This window comes from Clarias gariepinus, chromosome 9, assembly GCF_024256425.1.
Source record: "Clarias gariepinus isolate MV-2021 ecotype Netherlands chromosome 9, CGAR_prim_01v2, whole genome shotgun sequence".
Lineage (NCBI taxonomy): Eukaryota > Metazoa > Chordata > Actinopteri > Siluriformes > Clariidae > Clarias > Clarias gariepinus.
In genome coordinates, this window is record NC_071108.1 from 6,569,016 (window position 1) to 6,585,000 (window position 15,985).

At 38.1% G+C, this 15,985-nt stretch overlaps 1 protein-coding gene across 1 annotated transcript in view; it reads left to right on the forward strand.

Moving 5' to 3' along the window:
- Positions 1-3,567: 3,567 nt before the first annotated feature.
- The window catches only part of tbc1d22b (TBC1 domain family, member 22B), a 72,024-nt gene continuing 59,606 nt past the window's right edge, over positions 3,568-15,985 (forward strand). The window contains exons 1-2 of the mRNA XM_053504122.1: positions 3,568-3,816; positions 13,129-13,478. Coding sequence (XP_053360097.1) covers positions 3,761-3,816; positions 13,129-13,478 — 406 coding nt within the window. The 5' untranslated portion in view covers positions 3,568-3,760. The remainder of the gene's footprint in view (positions 3,817-13,128; positions 13,479-15,985) is intronic.

Sequence of the window (15,985 nt, forward strand, 5' to 3'; positions counted from 1 at the left end):
GATGTGCCCCGAAGGACCCTATTCCAGTAATAGCTGAAAGAGCTGATGATCATGTATCATGCCTCTTGTCCCCAAGGATAAAGAACCTTTAGATTGCAATACATCTCTGGTTGTTGGTCCAAATTGCTTTCTTTATGTTCACCTTAATGGATATATAAAAATATATATGTTATAAAGAAGGAACATAAAAAACTGAGATTAGAACTAGTAGTATAGTGGCATAGTGAGCTAAGATGGAAAGAAAAAAAAATGGGTAGGCACTGTTCAGCATATTTTTTAATCATGTGCTGCCATCTAGTGATTAAATTGTGAACTACTAAAAAGACAAAATTGCATATATTTTAAAAGCATGTTTTGACAGTATGTGTGAACTGACAATAATAATAATAATAATAATAATAATAATAATAATAATAATAATAATAAATGCTTCAGGTCTTTATGCATGGAGTTTGCATGTTCTCCCCATGCTTGGTGGGTTTTCTCCGGGTGCTCTGGTTTCCTTTAACAGTTGAAAGACATGCAGATTAGGCTAATTGCTAATTACAAAATCCCAAATCACAAAGTCTGCATTATTATGTACAGAATTGATTATGTATTTTCAAACACATATTAACAATTATAATAAATAAATGATATTACAGAAGTATATTTGAGTGCCTGTAAACCAAGCAACTGATGGCACAAATCTGTTTCTAACACTACTAATTATGTTCAAGTAAAACTATTCACACCACATAATGACTGTGTTTGTTTTTTAGTACGTCTTTATTTTTATGTAGAAGATTCTTTTATGCAGAAATGCTTTCAAAAATGTATTTACACCATTTTTTTTGTATGTGCCCGAGACTTGTACAGTACTTTAAGTAAAACAGCTGTTAGGTTTAACTGTCCATGCTGGAGAATATGCCTCCTCCTCCTGGTTACTTTGTCACACTCGCTCCTTTCTATTTTCATGCAAAACCCAGAAACATTAGGTTTTTGTCATGTTACATGTTACTTTATAATCCAGACAAAACAGTTCTACTTATAAACCCATACCACTGGGGCTGCATGCGATTCTGTTCTGTTCTGTCCACCATGTAGTGTATGAAATAAACAGTGTTTATATAGGAGGTGTTTTGAAGGTCATCAGTAAGGGTTTGTTTATTAACTAGACGGACTGAAGATCACCAGGCAGGGCTTGTTTAATTACAACCTCAACCCGTAAGGTCACGTCAGCAAGTCCAGATCAGCATTCCTTACTCAACAAGGCGCCTTTCGGTTTCCACTGGAGTTACTAAATGCATTTTTGCTAAAAAATAGAATTTAAATAAATAAATAAATAAAAATTAAGACCTGAGCTTTAGGAGCAACTTTATGAAAATATATATATATATTAAGGATAGTAATAGAACAAAAGAAAAGGATACAATGAAATCGAAGTTAATCAAGAAGTTATCCTAGTCTATCAGATTATTAAAAAGTCTATAATTTTTATATTCCGATTTTGTATAACAGCAGCTCAGACTGCAGCTTCAGCAAATGCTCATGACTTTATCTATACCGTTTATACCATCAACCAGGCGATTCAAACTGCTGAAGTTATGGGTTGAAGTAAGGAAATTGTCAACTATGTTACCCAGTAGTGTAGATAATCAGTAAGAAACAAAAATGTGTTAATCTTTAAACTTTGTAACTAGCAGATATGTTACACTGAAGGAATGTACAAACTTGAAACACTATTTGTTCTGTTGAGAAAGAACACAGTTTTTTGTACTTTTGTAGTTGTTTTACTTATGTGAAATGAACCCACAAATCATAAAAAAAAATGAAAAAATGTAACCTCTTGAAAGCTGAACTCTACTGTTGTGTATGTTGCATTTGTTTTCACTGTTTGATGACAGTTGATAACCAGGCACTTAATTAAATATCTTTGGGCAGAGGAATTATACCCAGTGGTCCTCATATAACGTCACACAGGTATATATGTCCAAAGTTTTGTTAGTCTTTCGGCTGCTCCCATTGAGGGGATGCCACAGTGGACCGTCCAATCTGCATACAAGGTTTTTACGCCTGAAGCCTGTCATGAGGCAACCCTCTTATAACCCATTATATCTGGGCTTGGTAGTGGCACTGCATCCAGTGGCTGGGGTTTGAGCATTGGGTGGGAAACCTACTATGAGCCACCAGTACCCTGTGGATAGTTAGATAAAGTAGTTGGTAGAAAAATTATTTTTCTCATATAGGGATATTTGGGTCCCAAGAGGTTAAAAGTTTAGATTTTGCTTTCTGAATATAATATGAATATATATTTATAATATATATAATATACGGCATTTAAAGTTTAGATTAATTTTGCTTCATTTTAAACAATTGCATTGATTTTGCTTCATTTAAAACAATCCCACCCTGCAAAAAACTGCAGCTCTTATGGGATGTTTCATGGAGACACTTTCTGGAGACACTAGTGGTCAGGACATAACAGAAATCGTAAAAGCAGCAGCAATGAAGTTGGTACCGGTAAGAAGCGGCAAGAAACAACGATGGAGACAAAAGTGAAAGTAATTGAGAGAATGGAAAAAGGTGAAAAGATGGCAGACATATACTGTACTTTTCAAGGTATTGCAAGATTAAAATGTTTTCATTATTTTTTTTGTTTGCTTTATTCTGTTAGGGCTGTACTGTAATATATTATATATTGTGTATAAGCAATTGTGTTAGTATTCTAGTACCTAGATAATGTTTGTTGGACTTACGAACAAATTGGAATGGAACTCGCTTGTATGTAGGGGACTTACTGTACAGTATATATACAGAGTCAGCCAACAAAATATATATAAACCTCAGGAAAGAAAATATATTTTAATACTAAATGTATTGCTATATGTTATATATTGATATAAATGATAATATTATAATAATTATGATATGATATGATTATATTATTAATGTTATATTAATATAATATAATATACATCATACTTTTGCGTGTGTATACATATTTTTGGCTGAATCTATATATATAGTTGTATAATTCATCTTATTTATTGATTTTCCATACTGTGTGTATCCTGTGTAGGATTGCAGTGGGTATAGGGACCATCCCAGGAAGCTCAGGGCACAAGGCAGGGGACACCCAAGATGGGCTCTGTCCTGTCGCATATAACATTAATAACACACACACACACGTTATAAAAAATCTGAATCTGAAAATACCATTCAGACTATAATGAATGTCTTTGGACTATGAGGGAAACCTGAGTACCCTAAGGAAAAAAAAACACACACACACACACACATTGGAGGGGGTGAAATTCCAACCCCTCCTAGCCCTGAAGACGCTATGCCAAACTTTAAGCCACTGTAACCCTCCTACTCTCCACCACATCATTTGCTTTACTAATCAAAAACCATGAAAAATGCAAACTTCTGGCTCTGGACTGCAGCGGCTGCACCTGTCAAAACGGTCACATCGACAAGATTCAAAAGAAATCCCGCCTCCTCGTGGTACGGCGCGCTCCTATTGGTTGAGTCCCCTGCACCTGTTCGAAGCTTTAACCAATCACGGTTGAACGAAGTGCCGTTCCAAGATGGCGGCGTCCAGCGCAGAGTCTCAGCCGCTCAGGTTGTGTTGCTAAAAACAGCGTTTAAACAGGGCGAGGCGTCGTGATGCAGGGTAACAAGAGCAGGTTTTAAATTCACACCGCTGGTGGAAACATCACTTAAATGTAGGGAGAATGCTGTAATGTTTGTTTAGGGGGAATTCGGCTCTGCAGCCATGGCCGCCGATAATAAAATTCACTTCTGGAGAAGGAACGCGAAGACTCCCGGAAGGTGAGAAATCTAAAGAGTGGCATCCCGTGTCTCTGTCTTTTATAATCCGCTTGAAGACTAACTACCTGTTTATCCTGTTTGTGCTGGTGTAGTTCAACCTGAGTGTTGTCAACCAAACAAACTTTTATGTGTGAGCCTTCTGGCTTATTAATACAGTAGTTAATGTCCAAACCTACAGGAGGTCAGCTGGTGTCTCCAGATGTGTCATGGACATAAACAGATGTTGTCATGTGCTATCAGAATCGTGTCTCACTGTCCCATAGCCTAACTATGTAAATAAAAGTAAGGTTTTGTCCGTACGTTGGTCAGAACTCGCTCTTTCAATGATATCTTTAGGTTTCATACATCGGAGGACCCGAAACCCGTCTCAGAAAATTCTTCTGTCTGTCTGTATGTCTGTATGTCTGTCCAACCAGATTATGTCACAGCACCACGCGAAACTGGCTGGACAGAATTGAATGAATACTTTAATATATATGTTTAGTTAAACCTGCACCATAAAAGAAATCAAAATGTTTAGTAGAAATGAAGACCAATTTTGTGCCCGATTACATCACATCAACACAAAACAAAAGCATGACACAGCATGGCTTACAAAAAAGAAAAAGAAAAAGGAAGGCAGGCAGACTACCTTCAAAGATGAATGGACAGATCAGTGTACTGTATGATAATTCTTTCTGCAGGAAGTTTGGAACCAGTTTGTCGCACGTTTTCCGCACCCGTGGCGCTAAAAAAAAGCAGTGATGTGATGTAATGTGCCGTTGTGAGATAAAACATGGGTCGTTACAGCAAACGTATCCACAGCAGTCTGTGAACTTGAAGTGCTCAAATTTAAAGTAGAAGTTAAGTAATGGCCAGTTATGTGAAATGTTATGTCGCAGTATCGCGCAGAAATGACGAACAGAATTAACTTCAACTTTTGCAGTACTGAAGTTTAAGTTGAACCATAAATGAAATCAAAATGTTTAGTAAAAGTTAGGCGGAGTTTTCTGTCATACAGAGTGACAGACAGACATGTACGTGGACTTCAAGCTGAAATAATATCACTGATGCATTAAGGCTAATCAGCTTATTTTTAGCTTTAACCATTTTAATATTTCTACCAAATCTTTTCCCGTTAACGATGAGTGCTTACACTAGTGTTATAAATGTTTATAAAAGGAGTTTCCCATGCTTGGTGGTTTTCCTCTGGGTGGTTTCCTCTGATTTCCTCCCACTATCCCAAGACATGCTGATTAGGTTAATTGGTGTTCTTAAATTGTCTGGTATGTTAAGCAGAAGTCCTACCACATTCATAAAAATAGGAATAAATACAATGGCCTTCATGGTCTCTGGTTGAACAACAGAGGTTCCTAGGTGGATTGATGGTAGGGAGCATATTGCTGGTACGAATGTATCAGGGGCAGCAGTGTTCTTGTATTCTTCAGAACACTTAAGTGGGCTATGTGTCTGTGTATGTTCATATGAATGTTGATCAGAGGTCCTACCACAGTCATAAAAATGGGAATAAATACAGTGGTAATTACTATTTGACTCCACGGTCCCTAGTTGGACTATAGAGATTCCTAAAAGGCAGGATGGATGGATGGTATGTGTGTATCAGGTGCAGCAGTGTTCCTGTAGTCTACAGTACTATTCAGTGGCTTTAATTAATAATACCGAGACCAAAGTGATCCTCTGGTCAAAACCCGACACTGATCAACTGAAGGGATCACCGCTATTTTTTTTGTTTTGTTTATCACTAGTACTAGTACAGATAATTGTACAAAAAAATGTAAAAAAATTTCTAGATAATTGCCATTGCAAATTTTCAACACTATAATCTATCAATATTAGTGCGGTAAAAACAATCAGAACATTTAGAAAATACTGATTTGATAGCCAAGTATAGTTAAAAATCTCTAGAAATGAACACAAAATATAGGCCTTACTGCAAGTTTGCTTTAAAAAAAAGAAGCCTGATAAAGATTAGGGCTTTACGATTTTCTAATAAAATAAAATTTAAAAAATCACTTTGACACGTTTTGTAATATTTAACTGTTTTGTGTTAATTTCGTATTATCGAAGCCAACAACAAACAATTGAGCAAATGATGTCAGAAAAAGGAGGTTTGCCCACATTTAAGCCTATTTATTAACTTTACATAACTCTACATAAAAAAAAAACAATGAATTCCTGAATAAGCATATATTACCTGTATCAAACTGCAGTCTTTAAAGATTAAACAATTTCACAGGTTATCATTGCAATTTAGAGTTTTATTTGATTAACTGTGCAGCATTAATTATATAACATCTATTATGTGCAAAATGAATAGACAAAAAGTTGCCCAACTGACTTTTGTTGAGAACACAAACACAATGTCCCACATGATCATAGTATCCTTGTTAATGTTCCTTAGTCTCTGTTAATGTGATTAACAGGAGCGCCTGTACTGTAAGTTATGTTAGCAACTAGGTTTCCAGGCAATCATAACATAGGGCTGGGAAGCACATCAGGGTTTTCACTTCCTACAGAATCGTGAGCATGTGATTTGTGAATGATATGTCTCCATTTTAAAGTGTGTGTATATGGTAATCTATGTGCTAAATCATGGCTATTGAAAGCATCACAACACTTTAGTGAATCACTGTCCTTCTTTCTGTGGTTATAATATGAATGACTTGCTTAAAAAACAAGTGTGATTTTTGGCTTTGTGGTTTTAATGTTGTCTTGTTTCAGACTTCTTAAAAAACGGGAAGTCCTAACTGTCACTACTGATAGACTATCTTAGGTATTTCCCTTTATCTGAACAGGACACACAGCTGTGTCACATTTCATGAAGCTTGTCTGAGTTTTTCTTTCCCCATAGAAACTAAATATTACATTGAGAAACTGTCTTGTGTAATTCTGTATTTCAGTAGGATTAGGCCTAAGGAGTGGATTGTGAAGTTACAGTAAAATGTAGGCGACCGAGCTTGTGTAAGCTTGAAGATCTCTTACCTCATTTTTTATTTTTTTTATCTAAAGGGTCTTTATCAGTGTGGCTCACATTGTCTTACAGGTCCTACACTTTTCACATGGACCAGATGATATGTCTGATTTTAATATTGCTGGAATTCCTGGGTCTCCTTAGCAAACTGGTTTATTTAACATTTTCCTCCCCTCTCTTATTTCTTAACTTATTTCTGGCCATGCTGAGTTCAGTCCTGCTCTTATACACTTTAGTGCTGCATTTAAATCAAAATAATGACATTTATTGTAAAGACAAACTTATTACAGTCATTTTATTAAATTATTAATAATAATAATATTATTATTGATTTTATTATTAAGTTAAGTTTTTGGCTTTAAGCACAGTACGTTGATGAGACTCTTAGTTGCGATTAAACATTTGAGTGGTGCGAACATTTTACATCCGTGAATGGCGATATCAGCCGAGGTGGCTCAGAGCCCGTTGCAGTCATTCCCCGTGAACATTCAGCGAGTGGAACACCCAATTTTTGAAAATCGGCAGATAACTTGTCACCAGCTTGCGGAAGAGACACGTATGTCTGTGGGAACTGAACACACAATCATTCACCAGCACCACTTGCACATTACAGGAACTCGGCTGGGAGTTATTGCCACATCCCAGCCCCGTAAAGTCCTGACCTCGGTCCGAACCAATTTTCACGTTTGCGTCATTTAAGGAGTTCCTGTGAGGCCAGGGGTTCAGATATAAAGCAGGAGGTCCGATCATGGTTCCGGCGAACCGAGAAAACTCAGGCTTAATGGCTTCCAAGCACTAGTGTATATATTTTTTTCATATATGAATATATACAAATATATATTCAAACTGGGACTTATATTACACTTTTTAAGTGGTAGAGGTTTAAAAATAATACAGTAGGAAAATGTTGGTGAAAAGTGCATTCAGTCAGTTAATATTCGAAACACTACTATTGGGTGTCTAAAAGGGGCCCCTGCAAACATACTCTTTTTACAAAAATACTTATTTCATTTACACTTTTTTGTAGATATATTTTTACACAATCATTTTGTTTTGTGACTGTTTATTAACATGAAGCCTTTTAAGACCATTGGAAATGAACTAGTGTGGGCATCTGTGTGTGATATATCTGGCAACCCTGAATGACCCATCATCTAAGACATTATCAATGCTTCTCGTCTCAGCATTGCAAAAACAATTTTGTACGTTTTCTTTTGCTGTTTTTTTCCCCTCGTTACTTTTACACCATGGGAAATGAAGTTGCTTTGTCATGCAGCTAGTCATGGTCCTGAGAAACCACAAAACACAAACTTGCCTGTTTGCTAAACATCTATATGCTGGAATTGCTCGCAGAGGTGCTGACGAACGAGATTTAAGAATTCTACAGCAGTGCGGTACAATTTTAGTTCATTAAAACCAAATTACTGTGCGTACTGAGTCACTTTGTCTCTCCAAGCTGCCATGTAACTAACTTTGGTAAATAAATGAATGCAGCTGCCCTTTATATCTTGCCAGGGTTTGCCCAAAGGAAAAAAAAAAAGTTGACAAGCATATGTTAACAGCAGTACTGGAACATACCCAAGGCCTCTGATATCTCACAAGGACACCCGGCACAACCACTCCAGCACCCATAGACTTTTTACCACGACCAGTTTCTCAACAGATGAATGTAAGAACAACTGATAAGCTAAAAGAACCTTAAGGTCATAAATGCATAGTACAAAACCCAAAGGAATTAACACCCATAGAGTGTCTGTGTGTAGAGGACATAAATAAACACTCTAGGTTGTCACTTCAGCACGCTGGGTGGTAATTCAACATTAGGGCTTTTTCTGTGTGCTTAAGTAAAGTGTGTGTGTACAGTGGAGATCTGTTGTAGCTGCAGGGTAAGAGGCGTGTAGCTGATGTGATGTTGGCCCTCTGAGTCGTGATTGGTCGAGGGGGGTTGGTCAAGGAAAAACGATATGCGGTGCTTTTGAGCAAGTGGCAGCTTTTTAGATCGACATGGAGGGAGTGGTCGAGACACCAAACCCTTTCCATGTTGGGCATTACATCACAAAAAAAGACAAAAGTTACCTTGTTAAAATAGTCTTGTTAAAATTAAGAGTAGTGAAAATACAATGAACTTTATCATGTTTTACATGGTGCATGTAGGGAACTAGCTAGTAGAGATTGGGAGGAAAAAACTAATTCAGTGGTGTATCACAAGTCTTTCATGTGATAATTCATGCATCAGGACAATGACTCCAAAACCATTTTTTAAAATAAATTTTGGTGGGTGGGGTGGGGTGCGGGTGGGGTGGGTTGCGGGTGGGGTGGGTTGTGTGTATGGGAGAAATGAGTCGGCCTCACTGGTGAATAGTCCTATTCAACAAAAAAGAAATTCTCAACAAAACAGAGTTCACAGTCCAATACAGTGGAAAACAGTTCTAAGACAAAATGGCATACGGGATTCCTCTCGCATTTTAAAGGCGCAGAGACAACACTGTTACAATTATGTGAGATTCATTTCCTTAGTTGTGATTATGTTTTTTGGCCACATGATGGCAGTGTGGGAAAGGGGACAGATTTAGCCAAGCTTTACATTGTATATCCGTGTCAAAGGCGTACAAGTCTCACTTTATTGAACTAAAGAACAAATCTGACTTACGAGTCAGAACGGAACTCGTTTGTAAGTCGGGGACTACCTTTATATATCTAAATCCACTTGCTCAAGGGTGCAACAGTGGCAGCTGTTTAAAGTTTGTTTAGAATTGTAACAAAATCTAATAAGCAAAATTAATGTTTAATTAGGATAATTATAAAATCGTGATCACAGAGTCATGATGCAAATCGAATTGGCACCTGGGTATCGTTATAAATATCGTATCAGATTCCCATCCCCAATAGCCAGGGAATGTAGTTCCAAGATCCATCTTGTGTTTCATATTATAAATCCATTTCATATGCACCCTGACTTTAAGGTTTCAGATTTATTTATTTATTTCTTAAAGGGGTTTAATGGCGTGCATGTTCATATTCGTACTATTCAGTACAGGACGTTTTGTTCAGTGTGTTCTGTGATCCGAGTGAATGCAGTCTGGCTTTAACTAGTGCTGCAGGATTCTCTCCATTAGTTCATTTAATGGTACAGGCAGCAAGTCTCTGCAGACCTGTAGCAAAATAATCAAATATCACTTCAGATATATTGAATTTGCAATTTAAAGTTTTAAAAAGTTACAAGATAAACAAGATAATTTAAAATATAGTGCCGCATTGCATTCAAGTGCTAATATCTGAGTGGAATTACAGTACTAAGCTCTATAGTCTTGGGACCCTATTCATTTAATAAAAGTAAATTATATAATGTAGAATAAAATAAAGAAATGAGAACAGTTGTTTTAGCGTGACATGCTGCAAAGTTTCTAAACTGGTAATTCAAAATTTGGTTGTTCATATAACAACCTTCGCAGCAACCACATTTCCCCTCTCGTCTGTTCCGATCGCTCAGTATTCTAGTGATGGGAAGTTTGAATCATTTTAGTAACTTAGTTCTTTGAATGTCATTCATCAAAATGAATAAATCTTTTTTTAAGTCATTTAGTTCATTTCGTTCTTTTGATCAGAAATAAAATAAAATGTTAAATTTACAATAAACGGACCCCCAACACGTCTACATACACAAATGTGTAAGTGTTGGCTCTAGTTCCAGTAATGAAAATATTACAATGCAGCTAAGGACATACAGATGAAGAGAATGAGCCGCTCACCTCTCATATCTTTTAGTCGGATCGTCCTTCTTTTGAATCTATTGCACTTCATAGCGTCTATGGGAGTCACGTGACAAAAGAACAAACGATTCGGACTAAAAGATTCAAAGGTAACTCCTAATTTCTGTTTCCTGTACATAACCTACAGGAGTTTTGCAGTGATTCGCGCAAGACTTTTTCAAAAAGAACAAATCGTTCGTGAACAACCCATCACTTCAGCATCACCAGTATATTAATCTCACTGGTTTATGCCTTAAGTTATGAATGATTCAAAGGTCACGTTGTGGCTTAACAAATAAACAAACAAAAACATTTTGCTATGAAACTGCTATATAACTGCTTCAGAAACGAATGAAATGAAAGTGAGAGACAAAACAGACCTTCAGGAAGTCTGGAGAATGATTCCTCAAGACTCAAGAAATTCTGGCTCTGTGGAGCAAAATATAAAGAAAGGATGGGTGGATCAAGACTTTTGCAGCATTCTATGTCATTTCCTTATGACTTACCGAGCGTTGGGGGAAAATGTCCGCCCCCATGTTTGGGCTAACTCATGTGAGTGATGTACATTTTCTTTCTCAAGCAGTCAGTAAAGTCAGTGTTTTAGATTTAACAAACAAATATGTCTGTATGTTGATTAATCTAAAGCTAATATATGTATATACTACAGTATTTAAAGGTAGGAAAGTGTACGGTTAGAAGCTGCGCTGCGAGTATTGTGTATCCAAGCCACCAAGAAAAAAGATGATCATTAATTATGGCCATTAGCGTCGTTTAGTTTTATATCTGATGCGACCGTCTGCTGCGAGAAGCGTGAGATCTTGCCACCTGGGTACTGCAGTAGATTAGGAAAAGAAAGTCATTTATATTGTAATTATTACATTAGTCCACGGCAGATAGACCATTAGTGTGTAGCCATAACCCCAAAATGGTGTGTTGAACAGAATGGATGTGTACCATGTGATGAAGATAACAGTTGCCTCTGGCAAAGTGATTAGAGCACAGCATGTCTACGTGGGAAGTCTCCTGTTCTCACCCAGCGACACTGTCGGAGGATTATTTGTCTTTGTGTTCTCACCAAGACTCTTTCAGCTCTCATTGATTTTGACGTGAACAGTGTGTTCTTTTACAGTACGTTCATCTGGCCTTGTGCAGAATCTGCAAAATACCACCATTGTTCTCTGTAGCCCCATAATACGAAGCAGCCATGCTGCATTTATCTTCTTGAGGCCAAAGCCCAAACCGTTTGCCCTTGTTTATAAAGATTGCAGAAATAAATTGCTCCGTTTATGGATTTGCGGTGTTCTAAGAGTACATCATAAAGCAGTTTTCCTTGCTGAGCCAACACATGTGGATATAAATCCTTTTGTGTGCTCTCCTTTGTTTTCAGGAAAAGATGCTAAAAGCTACCCGTTTTGTTGGGGGAGATATTAAGTTATAAATTGCGATTCGTTTATGTGCCGATTCCCATATTGACACACTGACTCCAATTTTTATTAAAACTACTTTTGCACTTATAATAGAGATGAACCAGTCGGTTTACACTTTAAATTGGCGAGATATAACTGATACGCCCCTGATTGGCTGTAGAGCGGTGATTAATGTGGGAGCACTAAGTACTTCTCATCCCTCCCCTCTGAGAGACCTCAGACTGCAAGAGGTTACAGCATCACCCAGGAATCAAACTCTCGATCTACGTCGAGCACAGTACTAGCGCCACTCGGAGGCCCACTGCGCATGGTTTTTAAGTGAGATAACTATCTCATATAACTAAATAACTAACTTAGTTAGATAACTAAATCACTTTGAAGGAGGTGTGGCCTCTGTGATTGTCAGTTCCAGGAAAGGTAAAGGCGTGGCCTCTGCATGTTTGTACCAGTGAAATTTGAGGTGGGGCCTCTGTGCTTCAGTCGCATAGAAAGAGGTGTAGCCTCTGTGAATGACATATCCAGTGAAGGAGGTGCGGTTTCTGTGAGTGTCAGTTTCAAGGAAGGTGAATAAGGAAGGTGCATAGTTGTACCAGAGAAGAGTCTAATGAAACTAGAGGCTAGTTTCAGTGAAAGAAGAGGCGTGGCCTCAGTGAGTGTCTTTACAAGTGAATGAGTCATTTATTAATCGTGGTTTAAAAATAAATCATAATAAAAAATTGGACTTTCAATTATGTCTCAAGCTATCGTATTTGTATGATACTCAAATTTCTTACTATTTACAAAAAACAAAAAAGTTTGCACAGTAGCATGATCTGTTTCTCTTATTCTGTCTGTCTCTCTTGCCGTTATTTGCTCTCTTTTAGTCTGCAGCCTATCTACGGGGCGCGGTACCCACCTGTGGACCCTCGGGTACTCTGCTCGTAAGTGCAGCTGCCTGCATGGATAACGAGCCTTCAGTGGATAATTAACTTGTTGTATTCATTGGTTTCTGTGCCTGTGCTCGAATCCATCCCAGTCTGTTGCCCGTTGAACCTAAGTGTCCAAGTCGAGCATTTGTTCCTGCCCCCCCTTCCCCCCCCCTTTTTTTTTTTAACAAATTGTTTGAATAAAATTTTCTTGAGAATCTCTTTCACTTAAAGTTTCTTCTACTTTTCTAAATGGTCAGGTTCCTGAAAGACACTCCAAAGACGAACGCAGTAAGCGTCAAATCAAAGAAGCCGTCCACGTTCCACGAGTTTGCCCGCAGCACCAACGATGCCTGGGACATTGATGATGAGGAAGACGGCAGTTTCTTCGCTCCAGCACAGTCCACTTCTGTTTCCGCACAATCACACTCCACTTTTAAAGCGCCTCATCCGAAAGAGACACGGATAAAGGATAAAGAGCCGGTGTCAGGGGACAGACCGGACCCAGAAAACACGGAGTCTTGCCAAGATCAGCTGACTCCAGAGACCGAGTCGAGCAATGGCAGGGTGGTGAAGTCCAGCAGTGAGGTCCAGCTGAACAGTAATACAGGTATCAGTATCTTTTTATTTATATTTGTTTTTATTTTTTTATTAATTGATTACTAAAAAAAGTTTTAAAAGCAGGTTGTGATATATAGACCAGGAAATGACTAGCCAAATGTCTAAACATAATCAATGTAAAAAAAAAAAAAATGCTTTATTAACAAGACGTACATTTTTTTTTCTGCATTAAGCTTTTATTTAAACAGTTCTAGCAACACAATCCCAACAAATTAGTTATGTGAGAAATTTACAAAATAAACAAAACAGAATTAAAGAAAAATAATAAGCCTGTCAAAAACACCACCTCTCGGTTCTTTGGCAAAAACGAGTCTATTACAAATACAATGTGCTTCGCCTGCCATGCAAGTGCAAAGCAAATGTTTTACTTCTGCTAAGAGTCTCATCCCCGAACTGTGCTCGAAGTACAGTGCTTCTGTAAATGTCGTTCGGTTTTACGATTTCATTCAAGAGAAATTTCATCAACGGAAAGTCCTGGTTTGACTTGATAAGTGAGCTGCAGAGAAACATTATGCAAAACAAACCTTACAGGTTAATACATTTTCATTGGGTTCAATTCTTAATGTGAATTACTCAAATAATGATTATTCATTAACATTTGTTGTAGAGCAGTGAAGCGAGCCTGTAGAGAAATGACAGCAAACCAGAGCGCCGGAGTTTACCGCACACCGAGACATGCACGCTCTTGTTTTAATTAGCACGCTCGCCGAAATTTAAAAACAAAAAGCAGCATAAGGAGATATGTTTCATGCACATACCTAGGAGAAACTGGTCTTCAATTTCACTGGACTTTGGTTTGTTACCCATAAATACATCCTCGCACCCTTTCTCTGTACATAACATGGTGTCGAATTTCAACAGACAGAATCAGTTAAAGCAACAAGATGGTTTCTACAATTCATTACGCAGGTTGCTTAAAAAAATTGTTACATGTGTGTGTGTACTGTGCGTGTGTGTGTGTGTGTGTGTGTGTATATATATATATATATATATATATATATATATATATATATATATGTATGTGTGTGTGTGTGTGTGTGTACAGTATATAGGATTATGTGGATGTCAGTTTAAAAACTATGAACAATGAGTTGCACCCTGACGTCCTTCAGCCAGCCTGAGATCATGTTCAGGGTAAAGTTTCTGAAGTTTTTCCTTCACATTGTTCTCAGTTTTGTAAAAGAGAAAACTGTCTTGTTCCGAAACAGTGTTTACACCAAAACAGCAAAGTTGTAGCACAGTATATTTTCAAATTCCACAAAGTCACAGAAAACGATAGAGAGAAAAATCGACTAAATAAACAAGTGAGTTGATTTGGTTTATCAGGAAACAGTTAGAGGAACCTAATGTTAAGTGTAGAGATGTGAAGATTATGAACCACCATGACCGATAACAGCATGGCAAAATAAAGCCCAACCGTGTAGACGTCTGTCTGTGTGTGTATGTATATGTGTGTGTGTGTGTGCGTGTGTATGTATATGTATGTGTGTGCGTGTGTATGTGTATGTGCGTGTGTGTGTGCATGTGTGTGTATGTATGTATATGTGTGTGTGTGTGCGCGTGTATGTATATGTGTGTGTGTGTGTGCGCGTGTATGTATATGTGTGTGTGTGTGTGTGCGCGTGTATGTATATGTGTGTGTGTGTGCGCGTGTATGTATATGTGTGTGTGTGCGCGCGTGTATGTATATGTGTGTGTGTGCGCGCGTGTATGTATATGTGTGTGTGTGTGTGTGCGCGTGTATGTATATGTGTGTGTGTGTGTGCGCGTGTATGTATATGTGTGTGTGTGTGTGTGTGCGCATGTATGTATATGTGTGTGTGTGTGCGCGTGTATGTATATATGTGTGTGTGCGCGTGTATGTATATGTGTGTGTGTGCGCGCGTGTATGTATATGTGTGTGTGTGCGCGCGTGTATGTATATGTGTGTGTGTGCGCGTGTATGTATATGTGTGTGTGTGTGTGCGCGTGTATGTATATGTGTGTGTGTGTGTGTGTGCGCATGTATGTATATGTGTGTGTGTGTGCGCGTGTATGTATATGTGTGTGTGTGAGCGCGTGTATGTATGTGTGTGTGTGCGCGTGTATGTATATATGTGTGTGTGTGTGCGCGTGTATGTATATATGTGTGTGTGTGTGCGCGTGTATGTATATATGTGTGTGTGTGTGCGCGTGTATGTATATATGTGTGTGTGTGTGCGCGTGTATGTATATATGTGTGTGTGCGCGTGTATGTATATATGTGTGTGTGCGCGTGTATGTATATGTGTGTGTGTGTGTGCGTGTATGTATATGTGTGTGTGTGTGCGCGTGTATGTATATGTGTGTGTGTGTGCGCGCACGTGTATGTATATGTGTGTGTGTGCGCGTGTATGTATATGTGTGTGTGTGCGCGTGTATGTATATGTGTGTGTGTGCGCGTGTATGTATATATGTGTGTGTGCGCGTGTATGTATATATGTGTGTGTGCGCGTGTATGTATATATGTGTGTGTGC